The 25,320-nt window shown below is 38.6% G+C and overlaps 1 protein-coding gene across 1 annotated transcript; it reads right to left on the bottom strand.

Annotated features, from left to right (window-relative positions):
* Positions 1–597: 597 nt before the first annotated feature.
* Positions 598–16,580, bottom strand: FAM98A (family with sequence similarity 98 member A). Its single transcript, XM_008531566.2, has 8 exons — positions 16,370–16,580; positions 13,319–13,467; positions 11,022–11,156; positions 7,093–7,277; positions 6,008–6,088; positions 5,311–5,427; positions 2,465–2,632; positions 598–2,377 (listed from the first exon to the last, which is right to left on the bottom strand). Exons 1-8 carry the CDS (start codon positions 16,420–16,422, stop codon positions 1,712–1,714), a joined length of 1,554 nt encoding a protein of 517 aa, XP_008529788.1. The 5' UTR covers positions 16,423–16,580; the 3' UTR covers positions 598–1,711.
* Positions 16,581–25,320: the final 8,740 nt, after the last annotated feature.

Below are 25,320 nucleotides of genomic sequence, written 5' to 3'. Positions count from 1 at the left end.
GGTAAATGCTAGCCAAAAAATCTAATAAACAGGTAAAATTAACAAAATGATCAAGGGAGGCTTTCAAAAATGGTTTTAGCTATCAAAAGAATGTGCTTATCTCAATAGCAAATAGAATATTTTTAATGGCAAGACAGTTGATTTTTTACTCTCAAAAGCCCAATTTAGTAGGAAAAGGATATACTATTTCTCTTTTTTACAAACATCTATTTATATTCTCAATTCACTTCTTTTTAAGAAAAATCTTCCTCATTCTTAGGAAAAATGAAGAAACAAAACAAAACAAAAAAGCCCTAAAATATTAGGGCCATTAATTTCTGTGCCTAATACATTGTGTAGCAACAGCTACACCCAGCGGCCAGAGATGAGTAGTGAAGTTTTCTAGCTATCATGTTATGGTAAAAGGTAAATCTGGAAATGGCTATTTTTCAATTTATTTAAGGTTTTAGGGTAAGGGCTATCTTTCACTACAAAGTACGTCTCAAGGAAACACTCGAGAATCTTTGGAGAACAAAGCCCTTGCACATAAGGTTGAAGCAAGTGACCAGAATAATTCAGTTTAAAAAAGTAGCTAAAATAAAACTCAAACCAAAGAGAGAACGTACAGATACTTTATTGCTCACCTTTCACACAAAGCACACCTCCAGCCATTTTCTTTCACAGCTTGACAATGTTTACGTACACAAAAACCCAGCAAGAAGCGTCATGTAGATTTCAGTAAAGGAGAATGTCAAACATCAACTTAGCCAGGCTTTTGTTTTCTGCAGCAATAAGAAAGGGCCTCCTGCACTAAGCAAAAATTTGTCCTCTTCCTTGGTAGTGCATTTCTTCCATTACAAAAAAGCCTTCCGTCCAAAGCAAACCAACTTGTATTTGCTGAGCCAGTGCTATTAACTCGTGCATAAAACAAATTTTAGTTTGCTGTTTCTTCTAGCAGGTTTCAAGTAAAAATAAGGTTGAAGGAGGAACTTGTGTTGAATGGATGCAGGTCAGTTTGAGTTGCTATACTTAACTAAATGCCTACATGGACTATAGGTTCACAACTGAGTTTGCTTTTATATCTTTATGGGTTTTGGCCATGTTCAAGGTTTTCAGAGTTGAGCATATGGTACAGTATTCCATCAAAAGGATAAGGCTACTGAATGTGCTATCTGCAGAAGAGCTCATTTAATAGGAACCGACCTAAAAGGCCTATCGTGAAGCAAATGCGGCATCATCTTTCCAGAAAAAAAGCCAATCAGGGCAGAACTGTGCTTGGAAAACAGGCATTAGAAGACTTTGAGGAAAACGCATATAAATGGATTGTTAATCTGAGGAAGCTTTCTTAGTTGTAAAAATCTAGGCGAATCCTCATTTTCAAAACTGCATATTGAAAACATGAAAACTACTTATTCAAGTAATTTCTTCAAAAAAGTATGCATGTTCTGACTGTGGAATTAGTCTACTGGGCAATTAAAGGCAATTTTAATTACCTTTTAAAAAGTTCTTCATACAAAGGAGAGATGTGTTTCTCAAATAAACAGCACTATGCAAGTCTGTTAAAAAAAAAAAAAACCAACAGAATTGAATGAAGACCTACAAATGCTGATGCCACGCAGGAAACTGCCTGCCACCTGTGGTCTCACATGAATTCAAAATCTATGCTGGATTCAGGATTCTGAAACTAAGTTTCTATTACTTGAGCTCTAGCAAAATGTAAGGTTCTGTAGCCTCAACTAGTGTAATGTCTTCCTTGTCCAAATCCAGAATGATTATACTGATAACCTCCGTGCTGGAAGTGCTGTTCAAACTGTCCCCCTTGGTGATAATTCTGGCTCCCCCTTCCTCCCCAACCTCCTCCCTGGCCTCCGCGACCACCTCTCCCTCCACGACCACCTCTCCCTCCACGACCACTGCCTCGATCGCCATGGTGCCCACCATCTTGGTATCTATTGTCCTGCTGGTATCCACCACCCTGGTATCCACTTCCTGTATACGTAGATGTCTGGAAGCCACTATAACCACCGCCACCTTGATAGCCACCACTGTGGCCACCATGATAGCCACCTTGCTGGAAACCCGAATCTCGATAACCACCGTCTTGGTAGCCACCTCCTCCTCCACTCCCTCCATCTGTCCAGCCTCCTTGATGCTTATTTCCTCTTCCTCCCCCTCGGCCACCATGGTCGTAGCCACCACGTCCACCTCGCCCTCCTCCTTGTTCATGACCTCCTCGTCCTCCATATGATGAATGTTCATAACCACCTCTCCCTCCTCCTCGGCCTCCTGCTTGCTGCTGGGGGCCATCTTGCCTTTTCTGCCATGGCGGCATCTCTGGGGGCGGAGGTTCAATTTCATTGGGTCTACCTCCTCTGTCAGGCACCCTGCCCATCAACACCTAGGGGATAAGAAAGATATTCAAACTACTTTACTTTATAAACAGAAATAAATGTATTTGAAAGAAAATTAAAGGTATTGTAGTCACCTTATTGATGGCACAGGCAGTCTTTTCTCTTATAGAGCCGCTGCTCGTCCTTAAAATCTTTGACAAGTCTTGTCTTGCAGCCAAAAGATGCGCAACAGAAATAGTGCTTTTAGGAGATAAGACTGAGCGTTTTGGTTGGTAAACCTTTGCTAATTTTTCTGTCTGACTCTGTTGAAAGAAAGTGTTCAAAGACAAATGTCAATTTTCAAAATGGCATAGAAACATTCATATTAAATAAGTTAAAGATCTCCAAAATGTCTGATGACAATATTTACTAGGCTCCAGAAGGGAGGGAAACAGTCACATACTCACCATTGCTCCTACCTAGTCAAGAACTATCTCACAGTACAGCTGTCAGACTTGCTGATACAGGAAGGAGGGATGGCAGGGAGCGGGTGGGAGGGGGACACAAGGGTAGGGGGCTTCCTTTTAGGACTGTGGGGCTGAGAAGGTAAAAATGTTCCCCTTGCCACAGGTCTCAGATCAAATATATTCATCTTGTCTGTTTAAATATAAGAATATGAGCCCATTTCAACAATTGTGTTTTCTAATTTTCCCATTTTGCTTACTATGAGATAAAAAATGTTAGCTGTGACTAATTTGTACTAATTATGCTCTTAACATAATACACTTGTAAAAGTGACTTCCCTTATTTAATACTTCCCTCTATTATAAATAATAAACTTAAAAAAGGGACTATACTTTAACTATTTAGTAGAAGTTTAAGTTAATGATTAAGATCACTGAGAAATTAGGAAACTTGAATATATCCTTTAAATGTATTTGAAACACAAGCTCCCAAAAGATATATGACCAAAGAATATAAAGAGAAAGTTCACAAGAGAACATATATTCAAACAAATATTAAACGTTTTTTCCACACGGAATCAATAAATGCAAATTAAAGTAACCTAAATTTTAGAAACAGCAACTACAACCACAACACATAGCAAAATAGCACAAGAACAAAAAATATCAGGTAAGTCTGTCAGTTATATGCAGGTAGTCAAATATTGATGGTAAATGTTTAGATTATATAATGTGAAAAAACAGGACATAAAAAGGTATGTTTACTACGATTGTACATATGGACAAAGTAAGGAAGAGACTACTAAAATGAAAATAGTTATTATGGTTAAGACAAAGGGATGATCAGTGACTTCATTTAAAAAAACCTTCTTTAATAATTAAAAGGATAAAAAGATTGTCATTATGAAAATTATAATAATATGTCATATTTTTTTCTTTCAGTCACTATAGTACCTATAAGTGCTCAATCAATGTTGAATGTAAACAAAAACTTTTGAGAAAATGGTTTCTCATATGTTTCAAATAAAAGTGATTTAAAATGCAATTTCAAAGTGAGATATAAGTACATAAATTTCATTATGGGAAACAAAAATTCACTTTGTGCATATCAAAGTAATTTCTAAAAAGTGATTTAAAATGAACTTTCAAAGTGAGATACTAGTACATAAATTCCATTAAACGAAACAATCAATAAATTTGTGCAACTTAATTTGTATATTTCTTTATCCTCTCCCCAGGATGTTTATATATTTCATAGAATCACTGTGTATTATATAGTTCAAAAAGATCTTAAATATTACCTAGATTAAAAGACGGCATTTTAAAGATGTCAGAAATGAGGAGAGTAAGCTGGAACTCAGACACACTGTATCAGGATGCCAGCTGTAAAGTCCATTAATGGCCGTGCCAAGACCAGAACCACAGTGTGTTGACTGGTCAGTGAACTTTCATCAATCATATGTTTTGTAGCTGAGAGTTGCAGGTTACTGTTTTGGAAGTATATCTACCATGCTGAGAGTGAAATGATTGTTTTTATCAAAGAAAATTTAAGAAAGGACTGGTATTTCCTAAACAACAGTCACAGAAGAGAACAATTTACTCCCGGTGTTACTACTGACTAGCCATGAGATCTTAGGCAAAGCCTCCTATTTATCTGGGTCTCCATTTTTTCAGTTGCAAAATGAGGTGAGTTAAGACTGTCTAAGACTCCTTTCCAATACTAAAATACTGTAACTCAATAAACATCTACCTCAACAATTTAGCAGCCAAGTAGGACTGTGCTAAGGTTTAAAGATTTTAGGTGAAACTAACATATTAGCAAGATAACCGAAGACTAAATAAAAACATTCTGAGTCAATTACCAAAAATTCAGAGAAAAATCCACTTTCAAAAATGAACGCACTCTTAAGGGAACATCTAATACTAACACAGCTGGACCGACCTCCATATAAACTCGAGGGTTAGCTCCATTTCAGGGTTCTAGGAAGGTCAGATTAATCAACTGCGCCGATTAATTCCTACTTACTGATCATGTAGTAGATATTTAATAAATATCTGTTGAATGACCAAGACCTTTGCCTGGGTTATCTAATTTAAGCTGAAATAAAACTTTAAGCCTTAACTAAATTCTCCAATTCTCTATAAATAGATCAGAATATTTGGTCTTGAAAAGGCCAGTATTTCTAACTTTAATTAGTAAATTAAATTGTTAGCTTACAGTATAATAAACAAAAAATTCAACAATTTATTATTTTAGTAATTCAGATACTCTTTCCATTTCTCTTACCAATGGGTACTTCTAGTAGGGTTTATAACACACAATTTTGTTGAAAAATATTTTAAAAATTGAAAAATAAATGTTTTTATTATTGCTGAATAGCTGAAAGAATTGCTACTCAGCAACTCACTAGAGAAAAATTCCTGTGTGTGCCTCCTATGTATTTCTCTTGTAGTCGTTACTACATCTAAACTGGGCTGGCAATGTTTAAGGATCATGTCTATAAACACTCTGCTCTTTTAAATTATTTAATGTGTACCTTAGCTCTGTCAGACCAGCCAAAAGACTGGACAGTGACATCCAAACGTTTTATTAGCAGCTTTCTCCGAACTTCATATTCATTGGCTACAGCTTGGTTAATTGCTTCTATCTTTTCCTGAAATGAAATTAAAAAAAAAAACCAGTTAGAATTTAAATCTGCTTGACCCTCTGTTCCAAAAGAGAAGAAGCTGTGTCTGTTTCATTCATAACTGAATCCTCAGCACTTAGCACAAAATAAATTATTTAATAAATATAATATCGAAAGTTATAACAATAAATTAACGAAACGATAGGCAAAATAATGTGGTTTCAAAACATAATAAAGAATATGTGAAGTACAAAATTCTCATTTTGCTTTCCCATAATTCACTGTGTGAAGCTTAGATCACTGAAGTTTTTGGCTTGAAGGTAAATCCATTTGGCAATTAGAAACACGCGTCATACCGAATTTCAAGTTATTTTAATCAGCTGTGTAAAATATTTATAAATTATGAGGTAAGTGCTTCTAACACAAATAAAATTATTCTGCATAAATCTTAAGATTCACAAAAATGATTCTAAGGATGTCCACTTAGTAAACTACAGATTAGAAAACACACCTTAAAAATTAAGCTCAAACTGTAAGTGTCGGCACAAATATCATGGGATAGATAGATGGTTCCTTATGAAATTTACTCAAGAGGATCACTACTCACCCAGTGGGCCGGTCCCATTGGCTTCCTCAGTAAAGGCTTTCCCACATGATTAGGTGGAACTTTTGCTAATGTTTCCTTTAACTGACACAAAAACATAAATGAATGTATAAATCTAAAAGTAAACAGATCCTCCTCATCTTCCCAATTCCCATCATATCTTGCCATCAAAAGAAGATTCCTGACAGAGGAAAAGGTGGAGGACGTTTGGAAATGTACAAGACCCACATGATAAAGACACTCACTTGTCCCACTCCTCATGTGCCTACGGAAGCATGATTCCTTCACTGCACCTAGTGGGCACTCAATGTGTATGTGCTGAATGGATGAATGAACACACAGAAAAATATGGACTATGGATACATTGCTGCTCCCCTGTAGAGTTCAGCCAAGTTTGTGCATCCCGGTGTCCAACTACACCACAATGCAAATGTACCAATTCTTAGAGTCCGGCAGACATGCATATAGAGAAAAACTCTGCTATAAGAAATATCATTCTCTTCTATTCATTAATTTTTTAAGTAACATTGCTTGTTCCTAATCAATTATATTAAAAAACTCAACTGTTGATAATGTGAGGTATAAAAATAATTGACTTATTTTCATATACTAGATTGTGTCAGCAGTTAACAAATCTAGCTTGCCAACTGAAACATATAAGACTCGAAGTGACTGGATTAAAACCCAAAAATATTAACATCCTTTTCTGTCCAGTCAACGGGGAGGAGGGTGGTAACACTTAATGATAAAGATCTTCAAAATAATTGCATCAAAGTTCAATGATAAAATAATTTTAAAAAGGACTTAAGTCTCAATTCTTTTTACATTATATCTAGCTCATTTCAGCTTATAAATCAAAGTGTAAAGTTTCCTTTTTGAAAAAGAAACATGCTAATATGTTAAAAAAAAAAAGTAAAATACTAATTTCTCTTTAAGGTATCGAGGATTTAAAACCCAAAACTCACTTAGTAACAATTACTTAATAATATGCACATTAGGTTCCCATTAAGAGAAATTAACTTGCTTCATTTCAAACAACTGTAGGACTATGCCTTTAATACACTACAATCTGGTACTAAAGGTCTTACTTTTTTTTCAATCCCGCTGAAGAATTGGAACATAGTTATATTGGCTGGAGGTTTGGACATTCCTAGAGCAATACATATGCCTTTCAACTCTTGAAAGACCTCACTACCGCCTCCTTCTTGAGCTTTTTTTGGAGGAGCATTCACACAGAGCATTCTGGCAGCTTCTAGTTCTGAGATGAGGTATGCTGAAGTAAACAAAATAAGATTTCAAAATGAGATACAGCTACAGTTAATAGTCATAAGTCTGGAGTTACAATTCTATAGACCTAATGATAGGTAACTTTTAAAGCTGCAAGAATGGATAAAAACAAAAAAGGAAAACCATTTTTACCTGCAAATGACATAACATATAAGATGAGTCTGTAATTCACGTATTTAACCCATACATTTTTAAAGATTGATTTAAAAATAAGCGATTCTTCTTTGAACCCAAAGGATCAAGGCAGATCACATCTAAAAATCTGGATTCTTTCATTCCACTATTAAGGAATCTCCCGAACCGGGGTTGGCATCTGTTAACAGATCTGCAAAAGGTGGCAGGTGGCCAATTTTCAACGACAGTTAAAAAGGTTAATTTTTTTTCACTTCTCACCACTGACACGCACCAGTAACATAACCATCTTGCCCTCTTACCTTCCAATACTTAGGCAGTCTGTTCAGAACTGGCGTGAAACAATAACATTTTAAGTAGTCAAAGCTTAACTTACAGGAGAAGAGGGAAGGCACTCAACTCCCAAAAGTTTCTTTCTCATGGTCTCCTGTAGCCTACTGTCACTCTCTAGCTGTTCAAAAAAACCCTCTTCCATCTATATTCTTCTCAGTATTCCATTTCCCCCTACTTTCCTCATTCTCACCCCCTCCTCTGAAAAACAAACAAACAATAAAACTTGCCAATCATTTCTCGGCAGAGTCCTTTTGTATCAGTATCATCCCCTTGTGTGTTGATTTCAGCCAGATATAACCAGGGCTGCAACCTGCTTCAGGTAACTCGGTTGAAGGTATAAATATTCAACCTTATCCCTTTAACCTTCCCAAACACATTTAAACTTTTATAAAAGATGATTAACAATCATTTGGATCTCAGGATTTCAGATTATGTGTTAAAGTGAGAACCTTCTGACAACGTTAGGAAGACAGTTTTGGAAAAATACATCTTCTGGGCTCTTAAGTCCTATTAGAAGTACAAGAACGATTAACTTGAATGTCTCATTTCCTATAATGCTAGAAGTATAGGGGTCATAATTTTGGCAGATCATTTCTGAAAAGCTGACAACTCCTATTCTAGGACAATAAAGACAGCTAAGTTTCTAGAAAGGTCATTCTAAATGGGTTTAATAAAATCCTAACATGCTCCATACAGCAAAGTGTATGAGTTAAAAGATCAAAATAGTGAAACTTCACTGTCATGAAAATAATCACTATTTTTGTAAGTAAGGTTTTATTGAAATACTGCCACATTCATTTACATATTGTCTATGGCTGCTTACATTCTACAACAACAAAGTTAAGTTAGTTGTGACAGAAACCTTACAGCCCATGATCCTGAAAATATTTACTATCTGGCCCTTTAAGAAAGTTTGACAACCCCAGTTCTACAAAGTCATATATTATGATTTAATAAACTGGTTCTCTAAATTTGGGACAACATAGCTGAGGCATTCACAAAATTAGTTCATCAATACAATTATCATCAAAAAACTTTAGCTGTAACTGATGTGTTCAAAGTACTAGGAAAAGGCACTGGAGATTTAATACAAAATAAACAAAAAAGCTTATCTCTATTGACCATATGGCTAGGAATAAAGAATACATGCATAAAAAGATTAATAGTTCTTCACCTATTAGGAACTCAGATATCCGAGTTATTTTATCTAAGGGAAATAATCTGACAATCAGAACGGCCAATGAATAGCCAAAACGGTTCTTAACTTGACACATAAGAGTTTTTCAGCCACTTATTCAAAGACTATTCTATTTTGTTAACAACTGTAATGTACTAAAAGATTCAAATTAGTAAGGTAAGGGTTCTGGAAGAAGTAAGTAAAATTATAGCATCAAGATGTGACAACTGATACTTGGAAAGATGAGAAATATTTACACAGAGTGAGTAGAGAACGAGGACATGTACATAAATACTAGCACGAAAGAGAGGATACAAACTGAGGGGAATATTTTAGAAAGGGGGAAACGCAGAGGCAAAGACAAAGAGGAGGGAAGCAAGTGGTGCATATGTATGTATGAAGAATTCCAAGAGCAGAGTAACTTTAGTTGATTTAGTCATTTAGTTGCACAGCAGACAGCAGTATATTCTTGACAAGCTTTTGAGGTGATAACACATTAAAATAAAGTCTATGGGGACAGCCCAGTGGTATAGTGGTCACGTTCACACTCCACTTCTGCAGCCTGGGGTTTGCTGGTTCAGATCCTGAGTGCAGACCTAGCACCGCTTATCAAGCCATGCAGTGGTGGCATCCCACATGTAAGAACTAGAAGGACTTACAACCAGGGTATACAACTATGTACTGGGGCTTTGGAGAGGAAAAAAAAGAGGAAGACTGGCAAGAGATGTTAGCTCAGGGCCAATCTTCCCTACCAAAAGAAAGCACCCCTAAAAAAAAACCACTTTAAAATAAAGTCTATAATTATGACCCTGAGTCCAAAATAATAATGTTCAGTGCAGTCTGCTTAAGAAACAGGAAAGAGTTAAGGGCGTTTTATAAAGATTTATATTCAAAGTGGTTTTTGTAAGTATCAGCACTAAGAAAGCCAAACTCTGAGCTCTTCGGAAGAATTACGTCTTCAGGGTCACTACCAAGCTTTCCATACAGCTGCTATCTTCCTACATAAGATAACATATTCTAAGTGACAAATATTAGGTATTAGTAAGGATAAGCAGTACTACCCAAGGAAGAATTAGTGAGTCTATTGCGGCTGAGCCAGTTATAGAAAATACACAATGTGAAGGATACTGACGCATGCATAAGAATTATATGCAGCAATATCAATACCTAAAGCAACTTCTAACCTTATGTGCATATCACCTCCCTCCCCCAATCACTTGACAAAGGGGAAGTTAAGAGAGTGATTCTGGAATAACTCAGTGTCTAAGTATAATGGCTATGAACACATTTTTTTTTAAACTGAACCTTCAAATGCAGAGTTGTATCATTATTCAAAAACCATAGTACAGCTGTAAAGACAAACATTTAAAGAATCTTCTGAATTGTGTTTGTCCAAATAATAACTATAATATTCAGTTATCCAAAGCTTAATCTAAATGTGTCTCAGAATGCTACAAAAATTACGAGTTAAGACTACTGGTTGGGTTTACTGAGGAATTTATTTAAGGCAATAAAATCTGTGAGTCTACTTACTGTTTTTCAGGGTGAAGAGAGAAATAGTAGTTAGTATATAAAAAACATGGAAGGAAAGAACTTTTCATAATTTATTTCTCAGAATGATCAGTAGGTACAGGAACGATCCAAGTACTATTCCAGAAAATTTTATATTGTAATTTGACATATTTACAAACAAAACAAATCTCCCCCCAAAATTACCCAACCACAAATATCAACAAGACAAAATATTTTAAACTAATTTTTAAAAAACATCTTCATTATCTCCACACTATCTTCCTAGTCTGTTTTAAAATGTGCTTCCAGTCTAGAACACTAAGGATTAAGGATCACACACTTAAACATTTGGTGAAGCACAGCCTGAGTACCCGCAAAGCTGAAGGACAAATGGGTAACAATCACAAAACAACACTGCTGCCGGGGCACAGGCCCGCCGTTAGCTTCTAAGTTGGAAGTTACAAAGTTTTCTTTAAAATAAGTAGTATTCTGAATTAAATCCATAATGAAACAAACAGTAACAACCAGTTTAGTAGTCGTGGAAAATAAGAGCTACATTCAGTAGCCATAACTTACTGAGCAAGAGGAGGCAGTTCTTCTGAACGAGAAGGCGCTTGGTCACATCCCCAGAGGTCAGTGAAAGATACGGACAGTTCATCTCCCCTAGGAGCCCACTCACCTCAAGCTGGAATTCTTCAGCTTCACTCGGGCCTTTTAAGAATTAAAATAACCTTATTTAATAAAAATGATTGTTTTTCCAATTGGCATGTATACATAAATTGTAATTTTTAATAGGATTCTCCTAATACAAGTTCTTCCTTTGTTTTCTAATTCATCCTTTCTCACACCACTGCCAATTTTCTTTCTTAAACAGTTTTCATGAGGTTATTATTTGAGAATCTTTAGTGGCTTCCTAATTTCTGCCTCATCTAATCTAATTTTTTCTGTCTGCCATAAAAGATTGCCTTTCCCAGCATACTGTTATGTAGGAGCAGCTACTACATGTATGTAGCAGTCACCTACTAGCTCTACAAATATTCCCTCTATTTGCGCTAGGCTGCTCTCCTCATTGCCCCAGGAATGGTCTCATTTCCACTTCTGGGCTTTCATCTAAGTTATTCTCTGGGATTGACATGCCCTCTATCCTTTCCCCCTCTATCAATCCCACCTATCCATCAGAGCCCAGTGGTCTTGTTCCTTGATGAAACGGTCCCCAAGTACTACTGCACTCAGTGATTCCCCCCGACTGCAAACCACAAAGTGACACATTCAGTTACTGCACTAGTCTCCAGTTCTCTCATTTGTGCCTAAATATTACCAGTTACACTAAATTTGAAGATAGCGAACATGACTTCTAGTTCTGTATTCCCATAAGATGTCAAGTATAGAGTCCACTGGGTGAACCCAGGAAAAACAATGCTCTTTCTTCCTTACTCTTTTGATGGTTCTCTATTCAATATCACAGAGGGGCAAAAATTAACTAAGACTCTTTGAGAGTCACTTCACGTGGGTCCATTTTCTCATCTGTAAAATGGGAAGAACGTATGACCAACGTTTTGCAAACTGCGTTCTGTGAACTCCAGAGCTCCAAGAACTCCTTCAGAGTCAGCTGGTGAGGATGAGGGGAGAGTTGTGCTAAGAGCACCCCCTCTCAGCTTCAACTAGAGCAGCTGTACTTTTACCTGTTTTATATGTTGGCTTCTATAAAATGCTTTCATTTGAACAAAGGGGCTCCAGGCTATAAACAGTGACCATCTAGTAGGGGTGTTTTTAAAGGTTCTTAAGACCTGGGAAATGTCAGGCGGAGAGGCAGGGTTAAGAGCACCGGCTCCCAAACCTGACTGCTGGAAGTGAATCCAGCATGTAGCACTTACTGGCCATGTGACCTCAGATGATGTATTTAACCTCTTTGTTCTTCCTTGTTTAATGTACGAGTGATGAAACCTGCCTCACAGGGTTGCCTTGAGGTTTAAATGAATTAACACAGTAAAGTGCTTAGAAGAGGCTAGTGCTCAGTAAGGGTAAGCTGCTGCTATCATTACTGTTACACTATACTCTCCTTAATAATTAGAATTGGATGCAACTAACATGGACACATTAAATACACTAAACATGCAAGAGAATGAGCTTTTCAAAATTCTGTGGGGGAAAAAAAAGGGATTATGTATACAGTTCTCCATAAGGTGGGTTAACAGGTGGGCATTTTTCTTTGTCTCCTATTATAGGTTTACCTATGGTAAGAGGGAACCAGACGGTGGAGTGTCAGGTTCCAAGCTTTTGCCTCTTTTGCAGCATCAACGAATTAGTGCTAAAGCAATAACAAAATTGGCAAATATAAAACAGCTATCAACACCATAAATCTGATGGTGCTGGATCTGGCTGTGATGTATCTAGCAATACATTCCTATGATACAGAAAGCTTCTTAATATAGCACTCTCTTTCTCCCCATGCATAGCTGAGTTATAATCCATTTACTTTATATGCTATACATAATTCTGGAATCTGGTAAGCCTAAGAGAAAAACATCCCAATTTCTAGTTCTAGCCACCATTTTAAGATCTACAAGTCATGTTTTACAAAGAATAAAAAGTTCATGTGTGCCATCCTGGTCTCCATTTTTCCATATCTCAGTAATAGGGTCTTTTCAATTTCCACAAATTTTTAATAGTTGTATGACTACATTCTGGTTTTTCAACTTCTGAATCACCTTATCTCTAAAAATAATATAGGAGAAAAAAGTATTTGGTTTCTTTACAAATTTTTTTTATATTTACAAAGAACTGAAATTTCAGCTGCAGTCCTGATAATGTTCACTTGACAATACCCTAACTGTATTTTCAAATTTTGCACCTAAAACTGAATGTTTACTTACTGTTAGTCGCTTGCACATTTTCCTCTAGTTTACACAGCACTCTTAATTCAGATACCAGCCAAGCACAGAGTTTGGTAAACTCAGGGGAACTGGCTCCAGCAGAGACTGCCTGAGACAGAGCGCCATCTTCTAACAATGGACCCTTGTAACTGGTGAGTAAGAAATTACACTTCAGAAGAATGTAAAATCACATCTAACATATTACAGATACAATATATTTATGTGTTATTTGTATACTTAAGCAATAGTTTAATACATATGTTATGATGACCAATTTCTAAACTGACAAATATAAATAAGATTCAGAGCTATATTAAACTATTAGAAAAAAAAGCTCAGCCCTTCAAAGTACATGTGAATGTTTCATAGAATCACATATAACAGACTACTAAATGATTTCAACTCCTGTACATTTACTGAAAGTTCTTGTACAGAAGTTTATTTTCTTACTTTAACTGAATTGAGAATTAAAACTAGAGTAATAAATAATAGCTAATTATACTATAGTTTACTATTGCAGAAATAAAACTTAGGTTAATCTTTTCTATAAATTTTCCTGGAAATCAATGAGGTTAGGTTTTTAATGACTTTCTTCAAAAGCAAAAACTTTACAATTAATCATTTCCTTTTTCTGTATTTAATGACAATTAAGATTAGTAAGACATACTATACTCGGACCAGAGAAATGTCAAAATTAACTTAATTACTGGTGAGCTGATGTTTGGGTGAACTGGTGCAAGTGAACCCTAATCATTTGTAAATGGTTCAAATGTAATTTTTAAAAATTATTAAATATTGAAACATTCATGAAAGACAACAGTATTAATGAACCCCAATCTAGAATATAGCTAGAATTAGATTTTGTCAGTCTCAAAGTAATTTAAATATATATATACTTCAGAAAGTTGTTTTATCTTCTTTTAAATGAAATATTGATAAAAATGGTTATTAAAGATGATACATTAAATATGCTTAAAATAATTCAATATTTAGAGGTACAGAGATATTAGAGAAATGACATCACTTGATCCTGTTAGAATATAATTATATGTTTATATATTGAATAGAATGGAAAAAACCTCACACAAAAAATGAGATTATATATAGTCTGGCATCTAGATTCAAAACCATATATTATTAGACACTGGAATAAAGAGACGAGGCCTAGACATTTCTCTTTGTGTTAAACATTTAGACTTTATTAGTTTATTCCTATTGTGGGCCAGCTTAGAGATAAAGGACAGTCATTTAATTCTAATATTTCTCAGAGAATCCTTGAAAGTACACATCAATTAAGCCTGAATTTTAATGACTGAATGCCACCAAACTAAGCAGTGACAGTTACAATTTATAGCAAAGTTTTCAGAAAATCCCATGGTTCACATTACAACCCATCTCAATTATTTATTTGATTAGTTTAATTGCAGTAACAATGGCCTTTATAGTACCCAAGAGAAGAAAAACATAGTTAAAAGAGGGTAAAAGAAGGATAATGGGAAGAAACAGCATCTGTCACCAATCATTAAGGGACCTCTCTCCATGCTGATTGCCTAAATTTAAATAAAGTTTACCTTCATCCTCTAGAATTCTACTCCATCCTCTCATCTTAAGTGTCACTTCTTCCGGGAAGCTCAGAACTTCATTTCCTTTGCTAGTTTTTTTTTCCCATTTCCTTTCCTCTTCCTGACCCTCCTTAGTTCTCCCCACAGCAGAGTCTCAGTGTGAACTTCTCTTCCACCTCACCTTGTACCTTTAAGTGCTCAGCCCAACACTGCCACAGAGCAAATGTTCCTCAAGAATGTTTACTGAATGAATGGTTTCATGTGTGAGCAAGCAAGCTAGTCTGAGATGTCCACAAAGAGAGACCATTTCGCTGAACCCGACTTTTACTTGTGCTCTAATCAAAGAAATAAGCCCCCTGAAGTCTGGAATATTCATGAAAATTCAAAGTTCCAAAGAAAAGAACAACAGTAATTCATTTTGACAAAGAAAGATGATAAGCACTATCACTTCCTTTCCAGAAAATTTCTACCAGGACAGCAAGTTATTAAATGGGCAGACTTTGGGAACCCTCTCGCTGTCCTTTCCTAAAGAAGAAAGGTTTCCCCGTCATGGAAAAGCCTAGTGGAAGGTTTTGATAAAGGACTTGTTACTTTACAACTACAGTTAGCTAAATCCATATATTTTTGGACACCGTTCCTGCAGGCAAGTATTTAATCATACAATTTGTTTCTGGAACCACATTTCGCCCAAGAGGTTCTAAGTTCTCAAGTTTTAGAGTACACTGATCTGGGTGACCCAGTGAGATAAGCAGCCCAATTTCCAGCTTCTAGATACGGATGAATTATGGTTGGGTAATTGTCAAGAAGATAGACAAAATGCACAAAAAATATGCAGGGACGTGCGGGTCAAGACGACTCGGAGGGTAAGGGACAATGGTGACTCAATGAAGTAGTGTCAGAGTCAAGGGAATCTGCTAGTGGTTCCCCTTAAGGTGGTGACAGGTTAGGTGCACAAGGGAGGTGGCTAGCGGCAAGAACGCAGCGTACAGACATGTGGCTTCGGGCAGGCTGGGTGCATGCAGAGATGACTGGGCAAAGGAGATTTTTTTGCGAGAAGTGGGGTGGGGTAGGAGTAGGGGCTCCAGACAGAAGCTGGAAGTTTGGAGGACAAGTAGGAAAACAGAGAATCAACTTTGGCAAGGTCTCGAGTGAGGGGGTAGGGCAGGAGGATGGGGAGCAAGGAGAAAAGCTCGCGGAGGGGGTTGGCGAGAACCGGAGCCCAGACAATGACACGCATGACTGACAAACGCTACGGGTAAGTCCGCTGCAGGGAGCACAGGGCAGGCCTAGGGGCGTCGCAGCTGGAGGGACCCGAGCCGGCAGGGCAGGCAGTGGACGTGGCATTGGGGTCCCGGAGCCAGAGGGAGGCGACAGCCGGGAGCCACGGGGTGCGGCGTGGAGAGGCAGGTGTCTCCGACTGGAGCGGAGAAGCTTTTCCCGGGGGGCCGGCAGTGTGGGGTTTGGGAGACCCGTGCCCTGGCAGTCTTACCCTAGATCTTCTAACGACTCCAAGATGTCAGTCTCCATGAGGTCACACTCCATGCTACTGTGGTATTCAAATTTCCGAGTCGTCAGGCTCCCCTCTTCGCCGGCAACGCGTACACTCGCGCATGCGCTGCCTCCCCGGAACTTCCAAATCGACAGCTGGCGCTTCAGCCCTCGCACTGCGCATGTCCCGAGCGTGCGCAAGAAACTTGGTCCCGCCTGCCGCCCCACCCCTGCCTGCTAAGGGATTGCCGGGCGGCACCGTTTTGCACATGCGTATTACTGAAAAGTGAAGCCGGCGGCCCGAAAAAGGGCAGGAAGACTGGCTGCGTGGCAGCTGGGCGTGGGGACCGGGTGAGGGGGGAGCGCTCTAAACTCTCTTAATTGAGTGTACGCATGTGCGAATGTTGGGGCGAGGCGGGCGGGGGAGGAGCTTGGGGGGTTTTCAAGACGGGTGGGTGTGAGCTGTGAAACGGAGTTTCTGGATCTCAGGGAGTAGCCCAAGTGGCTGTCCGCCCCCTGTCAGCATGTTCTAGCCTTAGCTGTGGGTCATGGAGAAAGGGAAATTCACGAGCTCCCTTCTGATTCCGTAGGACAGGAGAAGCCTGGCCAAGTGCCAGGAACGGCAGATAACATGCCGTTTGATTTCCTTGTGGCTGCACTAGCCGTATTTCAGTGTTAGGAAGGAGTCAACTTTCCTTTGACATGGATGTGTTCAGAAAGTTATTTCGTCACACCGCCCCTTTGCATTTTCTACCTAATTTCTTTTAAGGGGGGGTGGGGGGGAAGGGCTGGGGCGGAGGAGGGCTTCATTCCATAACAAGTAGAATAGAATATATTTAAATCCACGCAGTTTAGACAGTGAATAATCCATTTTTTTGCTGTAATGTTATTGCTTTTGACAGTATTTGGCTGGGTGTGACATTGAGTTCACAATGGGTTACGATTTTTTTGGTCAATTATTGGTTGGGTAGGTGCTTAGAATTATTGAAAGTGAGAAAAATTGTTTTCATAGTGATGGCATATTTACAAAATTATATTTAACCATAAATTGGCATATGTTGCATTGTGTAGGCATTTAATTAAAGAATTTTCACATTGGTGCCAGTACATTTTATTTTGTAGTTCTCAAACATTTTTGTGTCTAATGGATAAATGCCCCCTATCCTTAATAGTGCTTTTTGTAGTTCTTTATTTTGCCTCATCTGGAGTGGGGGAAAGAATTAACGTTGATTATGTACAGTACCTCGTGTGTGTTTGACATGGTATTACTCCCTTGATCCATATTATTTTCTGCAGTCATCATAAGGCTGTGTAAGTATTACTTCCATTTTAGAGATGAGGACTAAGCTTCAATGGCTTAATGATCTGTCATAAATGGTGAAACCAATAAGGAACTGTATTTTGAGACTGAGGCATATGTGAATATGTATTCCTTTTTATTTGACTAGTCAAATAAGGATTTATAAGCAGGATGTGAAAAGACAGGAAGAGCTAGCTAGTTGAATTTGTTTAAGCTTGTGTATATTATACATAATTACCTCATTATAATAAAAGTGGAATAATTATTTGTTCTCATAGGGTTGTTGAAGGTTCTAAAAAAAAGTAATGCTTAATGCAAAATCAGTTTGACAAAAAGGTTTCATTCTTGACTCACATTTTGATGTAAGTTGTAGCATGTACCATGAGTGAATGAACACGTGATGATTCCTCTAAGTTACTTGTTCTTCTCTTTCTAATGCAAATTGTTAGATTAAATGGAGGGTAGCCAACACAAAGGTTTTTTTTTAACTATTATTTAAAATAATTCTATAATGGATTTTGCTGCAATGAAAACAGTGCTTTTAGGGGCCAGCCCGGTGGCGCAGTGAAGTGCACACGTTCCCCTTCAGCAGCCGGGGTTCACCAGTTCGCATCCCGGGTGCAGACATGGCACCGCTTGTCCAGCCATGCTGTGGCAGGAGTCCCACATATAAAGTAGAGGAAGATGGGCACAGATGTTAGCTCAGGGCCAGTCTTCCTCAGAAAAAAGAGGAGGATTGGTGACAGATGTTAGCTCAGGGCTAATCTTCTTCAAAAAACACAAAAACAATGCTTTTAAAAGTAAATATTGTCATCATTGCTATAGAATCTACTGGGAATCTTTTGCATTTGGTTTCAAATTGTTTATATTGTAACCTGGGTATCTAAAGACCTCATTCAAGCTGAATTTAATAGAATGAAAAGAACACCAGTCTGGGTGTTGGGGAGCACTGGTTTTTGCCTCAGATCTGTATAAGAATTTGCTAACACTTAGCATTGTCTAAAGTCCATGAGCTATCTTTAAGAGATGAGTTTTCTGTGTAGAAGGTGTTCAACTAGAAATCATGAATGATCTTAGTTTAAAGACCAGCCTTTCCAGATCTTCTTGAAAAGCGTAAAGAGAAATCGTATTTTATACATGTGAAAAAAATGTAGAAGGGAAGATTGAAATGAAAACTGATTTCACTTTTCAGAAGAACATCTTATTCGTCACAACCTTGAAAAGTATTATAAGGGAAGTTTTGAATTAGGTACTAGTTAAAAATTTATGCGGGTAAGATTCTTAAGAAAGTTACTTCTAAAATCTATAGAAGGGTAATTTTTATAATGCCAAGTAATTTGTCTTTAGAATGACCCTCTAACAGGGAGAAAAAAGAAAGACCATAGATTTGCTCATGTTGCTCCTCAGTGAAAGTTTGTGTATGCTACTAATAAAGTCCTTTTTAGCTTGCACAGTGAAAACAGTACTTCCCCCCCCTAAATATTAGCATGTAGAATTAATCTTGTAGGGTCTCGAATACTCTTACATTACTAAAGAATGGTTTTTTGTGAATCCAGTCGCTGGCTTTGTTAGCATATTTTCTGAGCTCTGGAAATTTTTAGAGAATGTTACAAAGTTTGAGGACAATTATCTTGCCTATGTTTAAATTGAGGAATAGGTATAGATACAGACCATATAGATAGAGATATATAGGGACATAACCAGGTCCTTCTAGAATAAAATCTCCAAACTTGATCTCTGTTCTTTCCCCAACAAGGCTTCAACCCAGGTGCGATGTTCTGTCAATCTGTGAACCAGGCACATGGTGAACTAGATAGACACTGGTCTAATTTGGATACAGTAAGAGTTGATTAGACTCTAACCCAGAGGTGATAAACCAGCATCCATATCAGGCCAAGAGTTATGTTTTGTTTGGTCTAACTAATAATTTAAAGAACTTTTAGGTGTCATTCAAAAGTTTGGAGATAATATCTAAAAATCTGGATTTCTGCAGCTGGCCCAGTGGTGTAGTGGTTAAGTTCGGCGCACTCTGTTTTGGTGGTCTAGGTTCATGGGTTTGGATCCCGGGCACGGACATACACCGCTCATCAAGTCATGCTGTGGCAGCAACCCACAGACAAAATAGAGCAAGATGGGCATGGATGTTTGTTCAGGACCAATCTTGTTCACCAAAAAAATAAAATAAAATGTGGACTTCTGGGTTTTCTTGAAAACATAAATCAGATGAGTTGCAGCAGTAGGCTCTTTTACCCATCAAGGCAATGATTGGCTTGGCTTGAGAAGGCTACCCCTTCTAAATTGGGCATGAATCTACCAGTTCTCTGTGGTTTCTGGATCCCATGTCATATGCATATATACCTACCACTTTACTTTTCCCTTGTAGGTTTGAGATTTCCAATCTCTTTTATTCTTTTACTTCTTAATCATGTTGATCACTTCTTCTACCCTACTTCCCATAGGCCTCCTCTGCCTGTTCTAGCATAGGGTAAGAAAGTTTTTCCTCTACCCTGCTAGGTTTATGAATAGGGCCTGCAAATTAACCTGACATAGATTAACAAGAGAAAAGGCACACAAATTTCATTGCTGTTATTTCATTTTTTTTTTATGTTCACAGTGCTTCACAGAAAAGAACTGAAAATCCCAAAGAGGTGGTTAGACTTGAGAGTTTATATACTGTTTTAACAAAGAGTGATAAGTTGTGAAGTGACTAAACAAAGGGAAAGGGGTTTGAGCTTCTAGGGGTGGTAAATTGTAGGAAGGTAAATATGTGGAGAAACTAATGGATGATAAGGATTATTTTAGTAAGGTTTCGTTGTGCAGACTCATCTTGGCACCAACTTTTATTTCTTCTCCCTGGCCTTGAAACTCCCCTAGAGTGGGGATTTATGGCAGTCCTAGTTTCTCAGAAGTTTCTGCTTTTAGTCAGTTAATGGAAGCTCTGAGAAGCCTTCTTTCTGCATCTGTTGATTCTCAGTTACCTTCAGCTCAAAATAATCTGTATGCCAAAGTGGCGTATTTTGGGGTGGCATGTTCTGATCTCCTTCACTAGTCATATGGAACTCCTATTCACTTAACACGTCTTGTCCTTCCATGCCCCTATAATTTGTGCAAGTTGTTTCCTCTGCATGGAATCCCCTTTCCCTCATTCTCTGCCTGGCAGATTCCTCTTGCACAATCTTTTGAGAATTAGTTTGGAGGAAGCCTTCTCTGTATTAGGCATTCATTCTCTGCCTCCTAAAGCTTCCTTAGCACTTTGTCCCAGATAACATTCCTTCTCCAGGCAAGCACACGCAGGTGCCCTCTGCTCGCTCTGCTGCTTTGCTTATGTTCTACCCCATCCTCTAGGTTTAGCTCAGCTTCACTGCCCCAGAGAGAAGATATTCCCTGACTGTACTAGTTAAAGTTAATTTTCCTAGGGGCCGGCCCCATGGCCAAGCACTAAAGTTCACGTGCTCCGCTTCAGCGGCCCAGGGTGTCACTGGTTCAGATCCTGGATGTGGACCTAGCACCGCTCATCAAGCCATGCTGAGGCAGCATCCCACATAGCAGAACCAGAAGGCCCTACAACTGGAATATACAACTATGTACTGGGGGGCCCTGGGGAAAAGAAAACTAAAAAAAGAGGAAGACTGACAACAGACGTTAGCTCAAGGCCAATCTTTAAAAAGAAGAGATAATTTTCCTGTTCTAGATTTCTAAGGTAGTAGTGCCCAACTTGACTATCATGACTATCTGGAGGACCTGAATGAAGATTCCCGGGCCTGGCCTCTGATGAGTCTTACGTCAACATTTCTGGGGGTGGGTTTAGGAATCTATTGTTTTTAAAACCACCTCAGATGGTTTCATAATGAGTCCTTCATAATTTAACATTTATTAAGGTTATATTTTTATGTTGCCTGTTTAGGATGTTCTGATCTTTTCTCTCCAGTTGCTATAAAACCATGCCCATCCTACATATTGCTTAGTACATTGATGCATACACAATAGGCATAAAAAAAGTTAATTAGTTGATTGACAAGAAAATTTTCCCTTTCTCATGACCAGATTTTGCTTTCTTCTGAAAGAATAAAGTGATTCTTTGCAGGGACTAAATAAGTATACGACAATGAATTATACTCTGAGTTCTTGGATCCTCCCGGAATTCAGTCATTGCCTATTTAAAACTAGGCTATTCTGGCAAGATGATGTGTTCTCTGCTGACTTAGATTGTTATTAGCAACTTTGTCTTTTATCCTAGTGCAGTGATCCTTTATGGGGTGGGGGGTTAGAATCCTCAAGAAGACTTTTCAAGCTCTCCACTCACAGGAGTCCCCATGAGAATCACAGCATTGTGATGAGAGATGCTACCGATTGGGAATTTGCTGTGAACAAAACAGGGCTAAAGCAGAATAGACTGTAAATGGCTGTCCTAGGGAGGACTTGTCAGTGTGACCATTCTGATTAGATAAGTGAACTTGAGGCTGATTTTGAATATCCTCAGCAAATCTTAGTTTCCAATTCTTAGTAACAACTGCATAATTAATTACTTTATTATTACAATGGATCCTTGTTTACAAACACAGTAGAGATAAGAAAAGATATTTTAAGCAGAAACAATTATATTCAAATCCTTGTGTTGGATTACTTTGTGTTTCAGAGAATTTGGGTAAAGTCCCATAAACTTGACTCTGAAGAGAACTCATTCTAGACCAGTGCTTCTCAGCCACTTCCAAGAGAGAATTAAGCCCTAATGCCCTAAGGCAGCCATTGTACTTAGTAATTAGCTTCTCTCCAACGCATCTAGAGTGCTTGCTCTTTATGTATTATTCTTGGGAGAAGTGAGGGAAGAGTCACTAAAATCATTTTCTCTATGGCTCAGATCTCTCCTATGCTTGCAAAAGGCAAAATTATCTAGACCCTTGTGGTTTTCAAACCTTTTTGTGTATCATAATTACCTGGAGGCTTTTTAAAGTACAGATTGCAGCCGGCCAGTGGCTAGTGGTTAAGTTCACATGCTCTGCTTCCTTGGCCCAGGCTTCACAGGTTCGGATCCTGGGTGCAGACCTAGCACTGCTGGTCAAGCCACACTGTGGCAGCATCCCACATAAAATAGGGGAAAATTGGCACAGAGGTTAGCTCAGTGACAGTCTTCCTCAGGCAAGAAATAAAGTAAAACAAAATAAAAAAATAAAACACAGATCGCCAGGCCCCACCCCTAGAGATTCTGATTCAGTAGGTCTGGGATGAGGCCTAAGAATTTGCATTTCTAATGAATTCCTAGGTAATAGCTGACTCTGCTGGTGTAGACACCATAATTTGAGAACTGCTGATCTAGACAAACTCTTACATTGTTTAAGAAGGTTCATGTCAATCAGTAAGAATGAATTTACATCACGACCTAGTATATACAGGCATGTGCACACATGCACACAACTGAAACAGTTTCATGAAACAAGACACACTCCTTGCTATGTGCTGTGCACTGTGGGTTTTTTTTTTTTTTCACTCTATTCCATTTATTAAAATACACTGGTTGGCAGCCACTAAATTAATCTTTCAGGTCACTAATAGGTTGTGAGCAGCAGTCTGAAAAACAATAGATGAGGAAGTCAGTTTTTTCCAGCTTTAGCATTTCACTCTATGGCTTAACTGCCATAATTTTACAGGTAAGTCCAAGAGGCTCCAAGCACAAGAGCCTAAATGCTGGGCACCCACTAAGGATTCAAACACATCTGGGAAGGCTAATGGGAAGATGTTTGGGACCCAGTGAGCAAGTACCTGAAGCTGAAGGCTTACTGTCAGCATCCTTTAGCAGTGAAAAACCAACTTCCAAGCACTCAACCAGATTGGGTAAAGAACTCACCCTAAGCAGACAGCATGACTGTATGAATTTAGTCAGAGATCCTGACTAAGGCTTCTCGAGGAGTAATGGTTATGAGCATATTCTAGGGCGGTGACACTTAACCGGACTTCTGACTTGGCTCAAAGGAAACCTGGGTCTAATTCCTAGAGTATGAAAAGAGCGCTAAAGGAGAACTGTAGGGATTTTTTTTTTTTTCTTTTTTTACCGTAGTAATGATGAACTGATAAATAAATGGCAAGCAATAGGATATATTGGAGAATATGAGGAAGTCATTTGGTGTAAAACTAATTCAGCCTGACCTTGCTTTTCTAAAAGAGTCTGATGTGGCCCTTGAGCATGTGTTGTATATCTGCTTTAAGTATTTGCTGTGTCCCAAAGACAAGAACAATGCCCTTAAAGATGAGGATGGGGGCCGCCCTAGTGGCATAGTGGTTAAGTTTGCACGCTCTGCTTCGATGGCCCAGGGTTCGTGGGTTTGGAGCCTGGGTGTGGAACTATGTACTGCTTGTTAAGCCATGCTGAGATGGTGTCCCACATACAAAATAGAGGAAGATTGGCATAGATGTTAGCTCAGGGCCAGTCTTCCTCACCACACACACACACACAAAGATAAGGATGTACTTTCCTCTGCATTGGCATTTCCTTAAAGATAAGCATCTCTCCCTAGGCTAGGAATTGATTGTTGGCCTGCTGCACTCACCTGTGACCACCCACCTCGAGACCACTGACCTACTGCATTCCCAGAATTGCTGTGCCAACAAAGCAATCTCGTGACTATTGTAAAAGGGACATTCTAATCATATGTGATACATGCTCTTTGACAGTATATAACCAGTCTGTACACCCCACTTCTTTGGAGTGCTCCATTCCTTTGTGAAAGGACTCTCCCAGGCTCTGTAGTCCTCAGATCTGGCTCATAGTAAACTCACCTCAATTTTGATTTATAGATTGGTTATGGATTGTTCACATCAACAGAACTGATACCTGAACCCATGTCCTCTGATTCTCAACCTGGTTCATAAGTGTTTTGGTTGTCGTATGTATGTATGGGTATATTTATTTATTTAATGAGCAGGATGGACCCTGACAGTCAAGTGTGTCCTCCAGAAGTCCCTACGTGAATGCGTGTCCCCCAGAAGACTCCCCCAAAGTGACTGTGACTATCCGTCCATGACCCCGAACCAGGGACAGATCCTAGAGAGCCCTGACCAGCAGGCCAAGTGACATGAGAACACACAGTTCACTCCCCACACATCTGCCCCAAGACCTCTAGGCCTATGTGAACAGAGGCCACCCCAGTCCAGCAGGCCATTTTTCCTGGAGCTTTTGGTTCCCTGCACTACAGTCCTGATGTGGAGTGGGGAAGGTAGCTGGGGTCAGACCCCTTGTGGCCCATGTTGGGAAGATACACAGGGCTTCTCTGGGAGTCAAGTCTCCCAGGTGACTCACATCAGGAGACTTCCCACTGTGCCTGTGTGGGAGATTGGAATTGGCCACCCCAAGATATGTCTCTTTGGCATGACGATTGTTTTGGGCTGGTTACTTTTGAAAACTGTAGACATGAGAGAAACTCTGAAAAGTAGAAGTTACCCTTTGTAAGAGACATTTACATTTGTAAAGGAAAGCTCCATCTGTAAGGTGTCTCCTTCTCTGTACCAGGAAGAAGGGAAGATGACCTTATCTCTATTTTTCTCTCTTTTTTTTTTTTTTAAATATTGGCACCTGAGCTAACAACTGTTGCCAATCTTTTTTTTTTTTTTTTTTCTGCTTTTATCTTCCCAAACCCCCATACATAGTTGTATATCTTAGT

This window comes from Equus przewalskii, chromosome 14 (genome assembly GCF_037783145.1).
Source record: "Equus przewalskii isolate Varuska chromosome 14, EquPr2, whole genome shotgun sequence".
NCBI classification, from domain to species: Eukaryota; Metazoa; Chordata; class Mammalia; order Perissodactyla; family Equidae; genus Equus; species Equus przewalskii.
This window is presented reverse-complemented; position numbering and strand designations above follow the sequence as displayed.

Bases quoted from the DNA above. Each gene is read 5' to 3' on its own strand.
- FAM98A (XM_008531566.2), bottom strand. From the start codon at position 16,422: ATGGAGTGTGACCTCATGGAGACTGACATCTTGGAGTCGTTAGAAGAT. The intron at 11,157-13,318 runs GTAAGTAAACAT...AATTCTTAAAAG, and splicing joins AAATGTGCAAGCGACTAACA to GCCCGAGTGAAGCTGAAGAA. The intron at 7,278-11,021 runs GTAAGTTATGGC...TGTTTACTTCAG, and splicing joins GAACTGCCTCCTCTTGCTCA to CATACCTCATCTCAGAACTA.